We start from the raw sequence: 16,100 nt of genomic DNA, 5'->3' as shown, positions 1-16,100 counted from the left end.
TATGGAATTGGATTGTTATTCTTTCATTGCTGTGTTCTATGAGCTGCAGAAATCCAAAGTATACTGGGCTTCTTGTGCATTTATGTACATGGTGATGAAAGACAAATAGAATGACAAGTCCAAAGGTGCCTATTATTATCAGCACTTTTAATATTGTGAGGTCTCTGGATGACAGCAGTATATCAAGCTGATACTTTGGTAGATTATTAACTACTTCAATAGACAGAATTTTATCACAGCTATGCCTGACTTTGTGTCCATGTTTAACTTTTTCCTCTGGTCATACTGGTTCTGTATCTTAATGAGAAGGCAGTTGTTCACAATAAAATAGAAAAGAAAGACTTCAGAATAGGCTATGGACATACCTCTTTCTTTGCTCCTCATTATTTTGCACAAACCTTTGGAAGGAAAGCCTGAGGTGTTCTTTATGTAGATAAATCATAAGTAAATTTGTTTCTCTCATTTATTCTTTGCCTTTAATGACACGGCAGTGTTCACATAAATTTCTCTGATTTCTGCTTTTCTCAGAAGGGTCCAACCGAAGGTCCTGTTGGATTACTGATACAGGACTGCTTCAGTAGGCAAATCATTTTTTTTTTTCAGCAGTTCAGCTCCTCTGCTTCTCCTTTCTTCTTTGGTTTTGCAAGCAATTTTGAGTATTCAGGTCCCAGTATAATTTTTAACTTTTTCTTCACAACACATACAAATAGGATGGTGCTTGCTCCAACTTGAACTACCTTATTGTCACAATTTTGGCCTATTTCCTGTGTTCACTTATTTCTCCTATGTGAAACAATATTAATATCACTAAACCATTCATCCAAATTAAAAACCGCAATGGTAGAAATCTGTGTATAAACCATTAAACTTAGACAGAAATCCCTTCTCTTAGAAATGAAAACAGTCAGGAAAGCAGGAAATCAGATCTGCCCATGCCTAGTTCTGCCTTTTTGAAGTCTGTGGGAGTTTTGCCACCAGTGTCAGTGAGGCAGATTCAGGCTGCTGCATGCTGTGTTCTTGGATGCTGTGTGGTTTAATGGAAAGTTTAATGCACTTGGATAAAACTTAAGCTAATTAGATTGTGTAATAATTTTCGACAGGAGTCAGCAACATCATGACAGCATAATTTTGCCTTTATATTCCTAAGTATCTTTGTTGAGTAAAGCATTAGGCTTTTGCATTCTTTGTAGATGGCTTCAAATTATTAATTCTGAAATAATTCTGCTATTCTTGTTAAAAATTAACACATCTGTGATGCCTATCCCTATTAAAAAAAAAAACATACTGGTTTCTACTGGTGAGCATTTAGGAACAACTTGAACCTGGCCCACTTCTGCTCCCTTCAGATTCCACCTCAGTGTTACCAAAAGCAGTAAGGGGTAGTCTTGACCAGTGCTGAGGAGCTTTTTTAAATGCCACATAATGTGTACATTATTTGGAATATTTCTGCTTGAAAAACTGACCAACTAAGAAACAAGTAGAAATCCACAGGTTTCTCCACAGTGCCCTAGTGGCATCTTGTGTCCATAACCTGTAAAGAAAACCTTCATCACAGATTGAAACCTGTAAAGAAAACCTTCATCACAGATTGAGGAATTTGAAAATTTCTACCAAGTGATGAAAGGATGATCCCTTTCTATTCTCTTGCTGAAGCTACCCACTCTTGATCCACCTTCCAATGATTTCCTTTGACTTTAACTGGACTCAGTCTCGGCCTGACATTGTTAGATGCCGTTTTTAGGGACGTAATGTATTGGGGAATGGGTGTTTCTTTGTTGTTTTTTGGAACATAGTTCAAGCCTAACCAAAAAATCAGACTGTTGAAATGTGAGGGATTCCAGCCCTTTCTGTTTTGCCTTTTTGTTAGTCTATAATAATGAATAGTCTTCATACAAAATCATCACATATAAGTGCTTTGTGTTTAAAAGCTGTAGCTGTTTGTATTCCCACACCAGATCTGCAAGGAGGAGCAAGATCTGGAGATGAAAGAGCAGTCACAGTGGTGTGACCATGTTGCCCACAGAACCATTCTGCTACAGTGGTCATTAATTTAAAACAGGCTTAGGATGCTTTTATTTTCAGTAGTTCAAAAAGTAGCTGCAATTTTTTCTCTTGTGTCCCCAAGCCTCCGATTTTGTACTGTTTCTATGTCACCATCTGCTGAGAAAAGAACCTCTTCATCCTTGTCATTAGTTTGAGTGTGTCTGTTATGCCCAGTCCTATCTTTTTGCTCATTGTTCTGAACAGTTTAGTGGTATCACAGTCAAACTCACCTCAAGTAAAAGTTTATCCACAACTCGGATGTTTTTGTGCAATGCTTTTATTTTCTCTCTAGCTTTATATTTTGTGTGTCATTCTGTGAGCTTTCTAACAGTTTGCCTGCTGTTTGTATTACATCTTCACTGAGCGACTTATGCAATAGTTAGCTTTTTATGTCTGTCCAGCTAATGTGAAGGAGTTAAGATGACAATCTGTGGGCCTGCCTGTGTTGCCAGTCTTGGGTTTTAGCTCCTCATCAGTGCCTATCTTCAAAGCCAACAGAACAGCAGTATTGGTAAAGAATTTAATGCTGACATCTTAAAACCTCTTAAAATATGCCAGGGCAGTCAGGAATGATATTTCCAGTGACTTTTAGTCGAAATTTAGATTCACGAAGCACTCAGGTGGTTTAAAAAGTATTCCTTCTATGCTTTAAATCAAGCAGCATTAACTACAGAAGAAGCTACTGGTGAGTTGTTAAACAGTTTGACAATCACACTAATTCACCAATTCAGTATTAGTTCCCCAAGTCTAGCACAACTGAAATGAGAAGAGAATTACGCTCTGCTAATTATCAACCACGTCTCTTCAGGTATGAGACACGGCTTGTGCTGCACCATTCGCAGGGTTTGCTAATCCTTCCTTCAGGCTCCTCGCATGGCATAGCAGCGAGACCACAGCCCGTGTGTAGGCACACTGTCCTGGAATAGCTCTGAGTCACGCTGGCAGAGAAGAAAGCTGGCTTTGTGGTGTGCCGTGGTGTGCACCAGGGCAGCACAGGCGGCCCCACCACCCCCTGCGCCTCTGCTGAGGATGCAGCTCCGTGAACTCTGAGCCGGCTCAGCTCACAGGACCAGCACAAAGTGGGATAGACACCCAGCTCGCTCCAGCTGTCACTGTTTCAGCCAAAGAGAAGAGAGGCATAAATACTTGTCCCCATTGTGTTTACCTACACAGCACTTGTGTATTGACAGCAGTAACACTAACAGAACGGGTTACTGTAGGTGATGTGTAATTTCTGATTACCAAGCAAGAATCTATCTGCTTTTTTATGGGACACAATAAAAGATGTAAGGTTGGGTGTTGCAAAGCCAGCAGCACCTTAAGAGAATGGCAGTATTGCCATTGGCACATTTTTGAGTGTAAGCCTACTGCTTCCCAAATCAAGAATTTTGCTGTTCACCATTAAAATGTTTCCATTCTGAGATGTGAGTGTGACAAAAGTGGAAGGAAGCACTCAGCGTCATACAGCATCAGCTGTCAAGTTAAAAGGTATTTTTTTACTTAGGGAAGCTAGCATGAGTCATTTTGAAAATTCGATAGAAATTGTTTTCATCACAATACAGAACAGGCTCTTATTACACAGCATACATGACGTGCTCTAAGCATATCTCAGGAAACAAAGTGATTTAACAGATTACCTTTATCACTGCTTTGTAATCAATACTTTCCTCTGTAATTGTTGAAGGTAACTGTAGCCAGTTCTACCTCATCTATCATTGTCCCTTCTGTTTTGTTGCCTTAATTCTCTGCACAGTTATGGATACTAAATATTTTGGTTAGTTGGGAGTCCTGCAATCAGCAGCAAAGCAGTAGTATCAGTGTGTTCACTTATGACTTCTGTTTTGCAGCCAAAGTACTGAGGTAGGGAGTGGCATCAGTGTATTAAGTTTTCCTCTTCTGAAGTAAAGGGAATACATGAGTGAAGCCAGAATCTTTTAGGAAAGATGGTTAAGTTCCAGGAGACTCTGGGACTAAAGTACTGGGTGGCTGAAGGATTTGGCAGTCCTGTAGGCAATTTCCATGGTTCTGCTAAAAATAAATGCTATAATAAACTTGTGCTTCTTCATATATACAAGTTGTACAGCAAAAGTCTGCTAATGCACATATACGCTACTGAGGTTGCTGCCATATGTTGAACACTCCACAGTTCCATTCAATGGGATGATAGGATGAGCTCAGTATCTCAGAGCAGGGCAGGAGCAGCCTGTCGAGCTAGAATTTGTCTCAAAAATACATCTCTTGGAGAAAAAACAAGCCAAGCCAGCAGGTAGTCACATTTTTTTTATCTTCTACTTCAGAAACATGATACTAGTAAAAAGGTGGATATAGCAAGAAAAAAGAAAGGTATACTGGAGCTCAGAAAAAACCCAAACCAACCAAACAAAAAAGACACACAGAAAAAAACCAACAAAAAATCCCACCAACTAGGTACTATGCCTATTTATTAATTTACATCTTTATATCTGCAAAACTGAAACGTAGAGTATTTAGTTCAAATCTGTCATTTCTTTATGAGGTCTGGGCTTTGCTTTTTTTTTTTTGCTTTTTTTTTTTTTGTCCTAAATGAGAGGTTGTTTTCTAATTCCAGCTCCTTTAATTCCATTTCACTAATGAGAGTACTTCTGAATTACTGGCTGGAGTTACTCAGTTTTCATAATGATGTCTGACAGGAAGAGTGTTAAATCTGCCATCTCAGAGCAACATCTGCACACTAAGCTGTCGTTTTATACTGTTACAGATTAGGCAGCTCTGGAAAGAGCAACTCTGAGCTGTCATCATGGGGATGTCTTTCTGGAAGATTTTTGGAAAGGAAGCCCTTGTCTGTCTAGGAAGGGGATACCTGAAAGCCTCTCCCATTCAGCGCTCCTGCAGGGTTTTTTTCCTACTCTTATTCAAGTAGACCTCAAGACCCATAAGCTCACAGCTGTTTTCTTGCACTGAGGATTGCTGGTGAAAGCAGATGGGTTTGATGTGTTCCCTGCTCACTGGATGTATACTGGCAGGGCTGCTGCTTCCCAGGCTGCCAGAAACTGCTCGAACATCATGAAGGTCTGTCTTTATTCAGGCTGCTTGGTATCCAAGGACAAGGCTCAGGTGAAGACAGCTGAAGCAGGCTTGCTTTTTTTTCTTTTTTCCACATTTTGGGTCCCATGGAGATCCAATGTTCCATGCTTCACTAGCCGGAGCCAAGCAATGCTTGTGGGTACCAACATAATCTCTTCTCCAACATGTGTCTTCTGTGTCCTGGGAGAAAATTTTTGAGTCTTCCTCTCTGGACTTCTTTCCTGTGTCCTGCTAGATCTGGTTTTCTGTTCATTATTTCCCTTCTAGAAAAGCTGTGTTTTTGGACAAGGGCGCGGGCTGTTTTATTTCTCTCACAGGAAAGAGAGTCGGGCGCTTTGAACTACTTCTTACGCCGAAGAAAGTAGCAGTGGGCGACAGTACAAAACAGTTATTACTGCTCAAACATGAGTTACTCATCTGAGCAACTAGACTTTCCTAATTAGGACCAAAAGTTTCAGAAGTGTGTTAGGGTGTTTTTCATTCCATAAAAATTTTTAGATGTTTAGATCTTAGACATATGTTCTTCATAAATCTTCTAGTTGTTCTCTGTAGTTAGTAGACAGATAGACCCTCTGGAGGATGACTTGTCTTATCCTGACAAGTTTTGTAAGGTGGAATCAATCAGCTCTTAAGTTTCTAAGCCATCAGCAACCAGATTTTGAAATTTAATTAGCACCCATTTGGTAGTCACAACTTTATGCTTTCATCTTTTACTTCCTTTCAAAATAATCTAAATCTTCTGAAAATCTTGATGAAATGCTTCTTTCATGGTAACTAGAGAATGAAATTTCCCAGCCATACTTTCTTATTGTAGTCCTATACATAAAAAATAATAATTTTTAAATGAAGAGCAACATTGTCTTGGTGACACTGTTCCCTACTCAGAAAACCAGAGTATGTCAGATATTTTTATTTCCATGTATTTGGCCTCTGCTGTTCTGACTCAAACACTTGAATAATTTTCCTTGCAGTTTCAAGATTTTTGCTCTTTTGGTTTATAATTCTACCAACAACATCAATTTAGAAGAGGAAGACATCCGACAGAAGCTCATAAATAATAATGGAACCATGGAAGGAGGATATAAGCTTCACACTGTGGATGTTGATCCAGTGGGTAAGTAGTTTTTGGCTTTGTTACACAGCAGATTTTGTTTTCTTGTCCACAAGTAGCATCTTCTATGTTAAAATAATCACTGTTTTCAAATGGTATGACTGTTTCAGACTTTATGTTGATCCTTCAAGCCTCATGGTTCCAGTAATCTCAGAGAGCTGTGCTCAGAATAACTCCTTTAGCAGACAGATGTCTAGATTGCTTTAGTCAGTGCTTTGCAGTCTGATTCAAAGAGGCTGGGACAAACTTCTGACAGCTTCTCTGGTAGCTTGAAGATAAAGAAGGATGATCTACAGCAAGAGCTATAATGAGACATTTTGGACCTGCAAAGCCCCTCATGCCTGCTCCTCAGCCCTGTTGTTTGCACCCCTGTCACCTGCTGCCATTAATCTCCTTTTACCTCCCATCTTTCCCCATTCAACTTCTTCCAGTCACAGACTGCCTTTACCTTGGGAAGGAGGAGGCAGGGACTGAATGTTACATGCAAGTTTAGTCCTTTCATTCAAGCAGCAGCAGTATTTGTTGTCCCCTGGTATGCACCCCTCCATTGCCACTACTCTGCTAATGACAACCAGACATTTCAATTAAGACAGCTTTTCATGGTAGACAGGTTTGTGAGCAGAGGGCAAGAAATGGAAGATGATTAGATGAATAAATTTTCTATTAACACTGGGGTTTTTTTGTTGTTTGTTTGTTTTGTTGTTGTTTTTTTTAATAGAAAAATGTTTAGCTGAAGAAAACCCTCCAAACTATTTTTGGCCGGATACCAGACCAACTGTGACTAACTACACATTATGCCACGGGAGCTCAGTTCAGACTGCATCAAGAACCTGGTAGGTGTTCAAGTAGCTGGGAGCTGAGAGCTTCAAATACAAATTTCTGGTTATATATGTAGTTAAACTGAATCCTCCATAAGGGTGCCATTGGCTGGTATTGTGTTTCAAGAAGTTGATTTCTATTCTGTGAGAGATGATGTGTGTGCAGTAGGAAGTACACTTCAGTGGTGAGGAAAAAAAGTTTAACTATTGCTTCTGTAGGGAATATTGAGACCCACAGTTAATACATGTTCAAAGTGGCTATAAAAATGGCACCTTTTCATTCTTACAGAATGAAACTGCTTTCTTAAAGTAATGACATTTATGTTAACAATACCAAAGTTTCAGATTTCCTTCCACTGTGCTACTAATGTCTGACTTGTGTAGGAATCTCTTAAAAAAAATTCTGTGAAGATGAGATCTGTATTGGCTTTAATCCAGAACCTCTCATCTCATTAAAGGAAAGCAAAAGAAATCTTGGGAAACAATAATTTTGCCAGTAATTAGTCATAACTGAAGGTGGGGATAATCTTATGCTTAAATTTAGAATTTGTGTTTTTTAAGATTTAGGGTATGTTTTCCCAAATGTAGGCTTTCTTTGTGAATATCTACAAAAGATTTTGATACTGTATCTTTATTTCCCTTTTGTAAAATTAGGAATTATTACTTCCTTTGATACATTACCAAAACAATATGGCTTTGATGTCCTTTGAGTGTCTTGCGTATGGCTATGACGATGCAATATTAGTCAATTTCTTCGGTATTTAGAATGATTACCATTAAATGAAATATAGTAGTCTTATTGGCCCACCTTGCATATTGGAATATTTTCTGAGAACACCAGATCTTTCACTTTTTGAAAACAATATGGAAACATGGATATGAATCAGCTTTGAGGTTCTTTGCCAAACAGGAAAGAAACCAGCATTATATTTAACTAACTCACTTCCTCAGACTCTTAATCTTGTACAAAAACTGCTGGATTCTGATTCACCAACTTTTATTGTAGAGTGAATGATGCAGAAGTCAAATTGGTTTCATGTCAGAGCCTCAGAATCATTAAAAATTAAAGCTTCTGGCTTTTCCTGCCCCAGTATTGCTTATCTTTATTGTTCATTTGTGGTCTACACAGTACCATTGATTGTCTGTGTACAGCACTTCTCATAAAAAAAAGCAGTGTTCTGCACTGTGCTCTCTGTGCCTCTGCCTCCACTACCTTTTGCCAATAAGGAGCTCAGATGAGATGGGTTTCTGAGAAGGGACAGTCTTCTAATTATCTCTACTGATCCTGTGATTCCCATAGTACAAGGTTACCTGCTAGTTTGTGGTTATAATAAAGGTGATTAAATGAGGAATAACTTTGTTCTATCTTATGCTGAGCAAAGGATAACTTTTTCCCATCCTCTGTTCTGCCTTTGCCGTTCTATTATAATATGATTGTCTTTAAAGAAAGCTGAGGGAAAAGTGTGTTTTATTTTGTAGCCATATTTGGGTATTTTGCTATAGTAGGCTTTTTGAAAAAAGCATTTGGAAAAAAAAATTCTTTATATTTGCCTCTCCCCTTGGACCTGATCTAATGGTCCTATAGTTTTCTGTTGTGACATAATTTTCTACCTCCACATAGCTCCTGTGCATGTTCTTCTGAGTCTTATTACAACTTGCTGTTGACTTGATCAAAACCACTTTTATCAAAGCAAAGTTATTGAAACAGCATCTGATTCTGTTATAATGGGGTCATAATAGTTTGCGTCAACATTTGTGTCTTTTCTGAAATACAAGGCCAGAATTTACATTGATGCATTCTGCCAAATCAGTACAGCAATCAGCTGTGAATTTGTCCAAAAGAATGAGGGTTTTTCTCCACACTGTCACGTACTTAATTGATCAGGTACTTCCACTGCCACATTTCCTGTCACCAGGGGCCATGTTGCTAGGAAAATTGTGAACTGAGAAAAGTGGACCACTGTGACATCTACAAAAGAATTATGAAACATTTACATAATTTGGCTATTGTATTTCATACGAAGTTTTGTCATTTTTCCTCTTTAGCTATTTGGGACTGCAGAATTATACATCATATTGGGGTCAGCCTGATCTTAGAAATTGCACAGGTGCGTATATTGATATCGGTCATTGGCTAAAGGTGTATTTTTTTGCATACTTTGGTTACTGTTTGCTATGATAAAGTTGCATTAAAGAAGAATATCTTTGTCCTGTATGCTAGGTTGTTTAAAATCTTTGTAAAAAATCTGTGCAAAGTAAATATTTGAACACTAGGGAAGTGCACCAACTTGAATTCAACCCACCCTTGAAAAGCTATGGATACCAATTAATGAAATAATTCAAACTCTTCAGGTAAATTAGGCAAGAATACAGACAGGTGGTAGCTTGCCTGAATGTGATACTAAGGTTCAGAGAAGTTTTTAAATATTTCCAGAGCCTGTAGGTGCCAGTAGAAATACTTCCCCTCTGTTCACTGGGCTTATGATCAGACATTTTCAGATTTGTTAGCAAAATATTCCTTAATGTTATTCTGGCCTTAAAGGAGTAATAAAATAAACAGACAGTAATTTTATGGCCCTTTTTTTTTAGTGTCAGAACTGGTGAAGAGAATGATACTCTCATAAGTAAATCAGAGCACCTGCAGTAAGCTTCTGTGCTTTCTTGGAGAAGCCTCTTGGTCTTTCTGCACTGACAGAGGGGTCCTGGGGAAGTTGGCTACCTAACCTAGTTGATTGAATACTAACGGTCAGGATATAGGAAAAAATAATTTCATGTGAAATAAACATTCTACAGTAAATGTATCAAAAGCTACATTATAAAACATAGCATTAAAAAACCCACAGTCAGTTGCAGTCTAAAGAAGCCTGATCTCTCAAAATCTCAATCTCAAATTCCAATAATATTAAACTGTTTTGATATTAAAAAATGTTAGCATTTACATTAGTTTCCTATCCAGAGGCATCAAACTTACAGCTTAAGGTGTGATTTACACTGCTGTTTTGCCATTGGACAGATTATCAAACTTGCCTTACCAGGAAGATTCTTCTCATGAAATTTGCATGTGTGCTGTGCTTGCTAATCTTCTGAGTAAGAGTACAATCCTTTGAAGGAACTGAAACATTTATAATGGGGTTGGACTTTCCCCCAAAGTGTAGTAGAGTGAATATTTTGTCAGTAACAGGGACTTTGGATGCATTTGTTTCACTTAAAGAGTGTCTGGTTTTCCCACTGAAAAAAATGTTATTATAAGGAGGAAAAAAGACAAGAAATATGCTTTTTATTTCTTTCCTCTCTTTTTTTTCTTTCAATAGTAGGTCTGATTTACAAACTCAAGTAAAATTAAGGAAAACAAAGACACAGTCAATGAGGACAGTATGTAATAATCAGTAGGTTCAATATCCTTTTTCATAAATCTGAAAATTTGATAGAATGATAAAATCCTATGTTCATTACAAGTACCACAGAACATTCTCTAGGTTTCAACACTGAGGTTAAAAATCTGTACTTCTGTATTACTTCAGGACTGATATGCATTATTTTATCCTTATTATTATTTCTCATGCAATATTTTGCTTCATTTTATGTGTACAATTACAGAAAATGCAGCTGATATAGCCAATCAGCTTCTGAATCTTACTGGTGAAGGGCAGCAGCTAACCTCAGACAAAGTAAATGATGTTGTACAGAAGCTCAAAAAAATCGTGAATGATGAAGAAATTGATGAATCCCTGGGTTCTACTGTGGTGACAATTTTTTCCAATATTCTGACCAGTTCAGACAGTGTATTGGCAGCATCATCTTCAGAGTAAGTATTTCTAGATTTGAGACAAACATTTGAGAGCAAGCTGCTAGGCTGGAAGGATTCAACCTCCAACTGCTGTACAAAAATTAAACTTTTCTGATTTCTATCAAAAAGAATTTGCCAAATTAGATACACACACATTTCTTCTTGTACAAAAATTAATGTGCATGGCAAGTATTTGGATGGAAGAGAAGTCTACTGATACGTGACATGGCATTGATCTAAGTATTAATGGAAAATTATTTCAGGAGTGGTGATATGTAGTTAGATACTTTCTGTCAATCAAAAGCTTTTGTTTTCAACAAAGATGCATAGATTTACAGCCTGACAGTCTCTCTGTGAATGCACAGATGGGGGATACAAACCTAGTCAGTAGTAAGAGGATCACTTTATACTTGGAAAGCATACAGATCATGATTGTGTGTTTTTTTCTAGATTCGGTTACTAGAGTAATTTTATTTCTATTTTTAGAGCTCTAAAAACTATTGATGCCTTGGCTTTAAAGATCCATTTCACTGGACCATCCATGAGTATTTCAACACGAAACCTTGCACTTGGAGTGTCCTCTATAAACTCGACGTCATTCAAAGGAGGTTCTTTCAGTGTCAGTCCACAGAATAACGCATCAGATTTCCAGGTACGGAACAAACACTTGTATTTGAACACTAAATGGTGAAATGTGCCTGTTGATCCAAGTGTATTTACTGTGGTTCCTATAAAATCACTTATAACTCCCTCTTCTCCCCCTACTTTGTATTTCCTTTTTCCTGCAGTCATCCAAACAGATCAATGTAGTATTTCCTTGAGTGTCAGGAAACCCAGATAAACTCGCATGCTCCATACGGCTGAAAAGTAATTTGCTTATTAAATCCAGAACAGACTTTATTCATTTAATTAATTTTTTTCCACTAGTGGAAAGGGAAAATAGCCTTTAACAATCTGCTGTATCACCTGCTATACACTAGCTACCAACTCTATTGACGCATTTCAACTTTAGAATGAGACACCTAAATGTAGGTATCTACATGTAGATTTCTGCAGATACAATAGGTCTTTCTGTTGTAGTTTAAACACTTGTTGCTAACAGAGATCTAAGTCTGATCCAGTTTTTTACATATAAATTGTTAAGTTTGTGCCATTTTGGATATCAGAAGTGGTTCAAGACATTCACGGAGACTTGACAACCCTATATATGAAAAATAAAACACAGATCACTGAAAATGCAGAATGGAATCCAGTGATACAGGATCTATACAGGATGCTATAATTAAGATATTTGTCATAACCTCAAAAAAATTTTTTTTCTTTTTTTCACAAAGAGAAAAGCTCTGTAACCTATGAAATAGGTTACAGACATAGGCTCCTGACATATGAGATGTCAGGAGCACCTGTTGGGGTATTCCAAAGATTTTACTGAAATTGGTAGCTTTGAGGTGTCAAGACTACAGTTTCGCTATGTTCCCGTAAGCATCTTATGGCATCTAAAAGCTTTTAAAAATGTAGTGCAATGGATTTTTTAACATAAAAAGTCTATGACAGTGGTAATGTAATCTCAGTTTCCTCAGAGTCTAAGCATTCAAATACAGTGAGCTTTCCTTGGAGAAAGACACAGAAAAAATTAAACAGAAAAATAAAAAAGCCTAGTATTGTTTGGGCCATTGGAACCTAATCTGAGTCCAAAAAAAAACATGGCAATATTAAAATGCTGAAAGACTAATCATTAGAGTACAAGAATCTTACAGAACCAAATTAGTTCCCTCTGCAGATTGGAAGACAACAATAATAAATGCCTGATTGTCACGGTTTAACACTGGCCCGGCAATTAAACCGAGTAACAGATGCTCTCTATTAATCTCTCTCTCCTCCCTGATAAGAAAGGAGTGAGAATAAGGGAGAGAGACTTATGGGTTGGAAACTAAACTACACAACTTTAATGAAACAGTAATGATAAATAGGAAAAATTAATAAATATATACAAATATACAAGAAAATGGATACCACATTCCTCCCCCCTTTCCCCCAGTAGCTCTCACGTCACCACCGAGGCTGCAGGGCAGCCCTGGGAAAGTCCAGGCTGGACTCCTGGAGTCGGCAGCAGTCGGGAACTGGAGGCAGGAACACACAGATAAGGACTGGCACGGATCAGGACCACAGGCAGATGAACGGACGGGATCCTTCCAGGATGCCGGGTGAAGGAAAGGGAAGCAGGAAAGGCAGGAAGGGCAGGCAGCTGGAAGCTGGAAGCAGGAAATTGATGGCTTGGCCCCTCAAATTTATCCCTCAAATTTATACTGAGGATGACGTATATGGGATGGAATACTCTGTTTGGTCAATTCTGGCATCTATCTTGTCCGTTCCTCCCCAAAGGAGGGATGCAGGTGGGACCTCTTTATGTTTTCCTCAGAGCTGAGCAGTGTCCTTGGCTCTGCACACCAGTCTCTAGCAGTAACTATAAACATCAAGTGTTATCAGTCCTAGAAACACACACTGTCTGAGAAACTTGCTGTTAATTTCAGCAAGTGCAACTACTTACAAGAGACTTAGCTAAAAGCAAAAGTACAAGACAGAAAATCACCTTTATCCTGGCCCAAACCAGGACACTGATCATTTTATGTACCATAAAAATAAAGAAAAATAATGAAGACAGAGTAGTAGTCATTTCATAGGCTGCAGGCCTTTTACATTTTGTTTATATAGACTTCGAATCACAACTCACAAACTGGTTTAAGTAGATACAAATTGGTATAATGTAACTGAGTTTTCACATATTTATAGTCATACAAGTTTTGGGCAAAGTTTCTTTTATTAAATTTTAGTAGAAGTTTTTGATGATTGTGAATCTACTTTTGTTTTAGACTCTTACCAATGAAGCTTGATAGCTGACTGTTCTCTAATTGTTACCAAAGAAATGTTTCTCCTCCAAATTTCATGCTGTATTTATGGAAAGAGGATAGGAAAAATTCTGAAGTCAGGTTTGGGATGTTCACATCTATAATAAGAACTACCATCTGTGGCCTGAGGACATCCAGGAATTTTCTTGCCCTGGAATCATTTATTACAGCACTGTCTAAACAATCATAAAATCCAAACTCCGTCAAAGTATTTTTAATGTTCCTATTGGAACATGAGTTTAGTCTCAGACTTCTACATTTCCAACAGCTGATTGAGAATTCTTAGCATCCTTCCTACCAGAAAAGTCTGCAATAGCTGTGGTCATCACTTGTATTTTCCATGCCCATCAGGAAAAATACTTGCTGTCCCTGCTAGAGGGTGATTCCCTGGTGAAAGCCCAGGTTTTTCACCAGTTATGTGATGATCTATCCCAGGCTCATCAGGGAGCATTAAACTCTTCAAGCTGTATATCAGAATGTTTCCAGATTTTATTTCTTTTTGGTTTGGTTTGGTTTTTACGGTTTTTTTAGCTCTTTCATTTGTTCGTTTGTTTGTTAATTTGTTAAGTTTTTTTTAGTAGATATCAAGCAAAAATATCCAGGGCAATTTGGAAAGATTCAATTTCAGTTCGCTGTGTTTTTATATTTCTTGCCAAGCTTTTGACTAAGTTAGATTTTGGTGATTCATATTATTAAATTGTTCCTGTAATGTAGCCATACCTCTTTATAGAAGCCTCTTCCACTGTATTTGCAGACAATACCCAGTGGGGCATTTTTATCACACAGACACACGCACTTTCTGTTTAATGTGATGGAATACTCCTTTAAAAACCTTTCATTCAACTGCATTTAGCCCTTTCAGGAGGTATCTATGAATCACTTCTTACTTATTTCCAAGGCTGCCATTTATTCACAGTAAATCAGTGAAGAAAATAAAAGTTAAATAAATCTATTAGTAGCCCATGGCTTTTAATTTTCTATTAGCTAATGATGCTTGTAGGATTATAAGACTGATAATGAGAGGTATAAATTCATGATCAAGTTGCCTCTGGAGAAGTCAGGAATGTGAGTTTCCTTATCTCACAATAAAATTCTTGAATGCTTTTACTATAAAACCAGTGTGAAATTGCTTGCTCCCCTTCCTTCAATGGGTAGGGTGGCACACCTTGATTATGGCATGGTGGGAAAGCAAACAGTCATGGAATTGCTACCCTGTAGCAAGTGAAGTGCAAGTCTGCATCCTTATTTATTTCCCTCTTACTTGTTAGACCCCTGTGACATAGAGGGCTTTCAGCTGTCTGACACATTGCCATTATAGATTGAGATTATATTGATGGTAGAAAGTATCTTTTTTTGTGCTGCATAATATGATAAGTATAAAGAGGAAACACTAATCATTACATTTAAGTCTTCCTACTGTAACAGAGAAACTAGAAAAGTTTGTAAGAGGATTAATTCAGGTGTGCAGATCAAGCCAAATAATACGACTCAAGAAGGAATTATTCAGAGTATATTTTTCAGATCTCAGCATTGTTTGGTATAAGGAAAAAGTATCTTGAAGGTTACTGAAAATTATTATGACTTCCATTGTTGCCATCTCATTATTTCCATATTATCATTACAGCAGTGGAGAAGTTTGTTTATTTGTTTGTTGGTTGTTTTTTATCTAATAACTTCGTGTAGCAGAAGACTAATCTCATGCTGGAAGGGTGGTAAAACCTCCTTAACCTTTTATTTATTTATTACATCAGCTATTACATGGGTACGTGTCATATTAATGCTGATTGCTTCTAGTTCCATGCTTAGGTGTCTTTGTGTCAAAGGTGTATGAGCATGGACAAAGGTGTCACAGACAATAGATGGTTTGGTTTTTGTTTGGACATGTTCTTCTCTTTTATTTAACAGATAGATTTTGACAAGGATCAGACAAATTCCTTTGCTTCAGTTGTTCTTCCACCAAGCTTACTGAAGAATTTAAGTCAAGATGAGTTTGAAGTTATATCCAGGGCTCAATTTACTTTCTTCAATAAAAATGGTCTTTTCCAGGTAAAATGTTCTTTTCCAGTTTATGCCTGCTATTCAGAAAAATAGGGTAGATAAATTTAGTTAAAAAATCAGATTCTAAGGGATACTCAATAAGTCACTGAAAAGAAAAAAAAACAGGAAAATTTGCATCTAAGTTTGCAACTACAATCCCTTCCATTTTTTATGTGCTTTTTAAACTATTCATAGCTAGCATGTTCAACCAAATATTAATTTAAAATGTTTAAAACTCACACTTTATTTAATCTAAAAATAAAGGAAGTCTTATAAAAAGAATCATGGTGAAAAATAAAGCCTAAAAATAAATTGATCCACGTGGCATCTCAAAC

General features: G+C 37.5%; 1 protein-coding gene across 8 annotated transcripts in view; it reads left to right on the top strand.

Moving 5' to 3' along the window:
- ADGRG6 (adhesion G protein-coupled receptor G6) overlaps positions 1–16,100 on the top strand; it is a 109,743-nt gene that overhangs the window by 69,626 nt on the left and 24,017 nt on the right. For all 8 annotated transcript variants that reach the window (XM_071740725.1, XM_071740726.1, XM_071740723.1 and 5 more), the window contains 6 exons: positions 6,078–6,220; positions 6,936–7,050; positions 9,082–9,143; positions 10,633–10,840; positions 11,309–11,474; positions 15,634–15,774. In XM_071740725.1, coding sequence (XP_071596826.1) covers positions 6,078–6,220; positions 6,936–7,050; positions 9,082–9,143; positions 10,633–10,840; positions 11,309–11,474; positions 15,634–15,774 — 835 coding nt within the window. The remainder of the gene's footprint in view (positions 1–6,077; positions 6,221–6,935; positions 7,051–9,081; positions 9,144–10,632; positions 10,841–11,308; positions 11,475–15,633; positions 15,775–16,100) is intronic.

Source organism: Heliangelus exortis, chromosome 3 (genome assembly GCF_036169615.1).
Source record: "Heliangelus exortis chromosome 3, bHelExo1.hap1, whole genome shotgun sequence".
NCBI classification, from domain to species: Eukaryota; Metazoa; Chordata; class Aves; order Apodiformes; family Trochilidae; genus Heliangelus; species Heliangelus exortis.
This window is presented reverse-complemented; position numbering and strand designations above follow the sequence as displayed.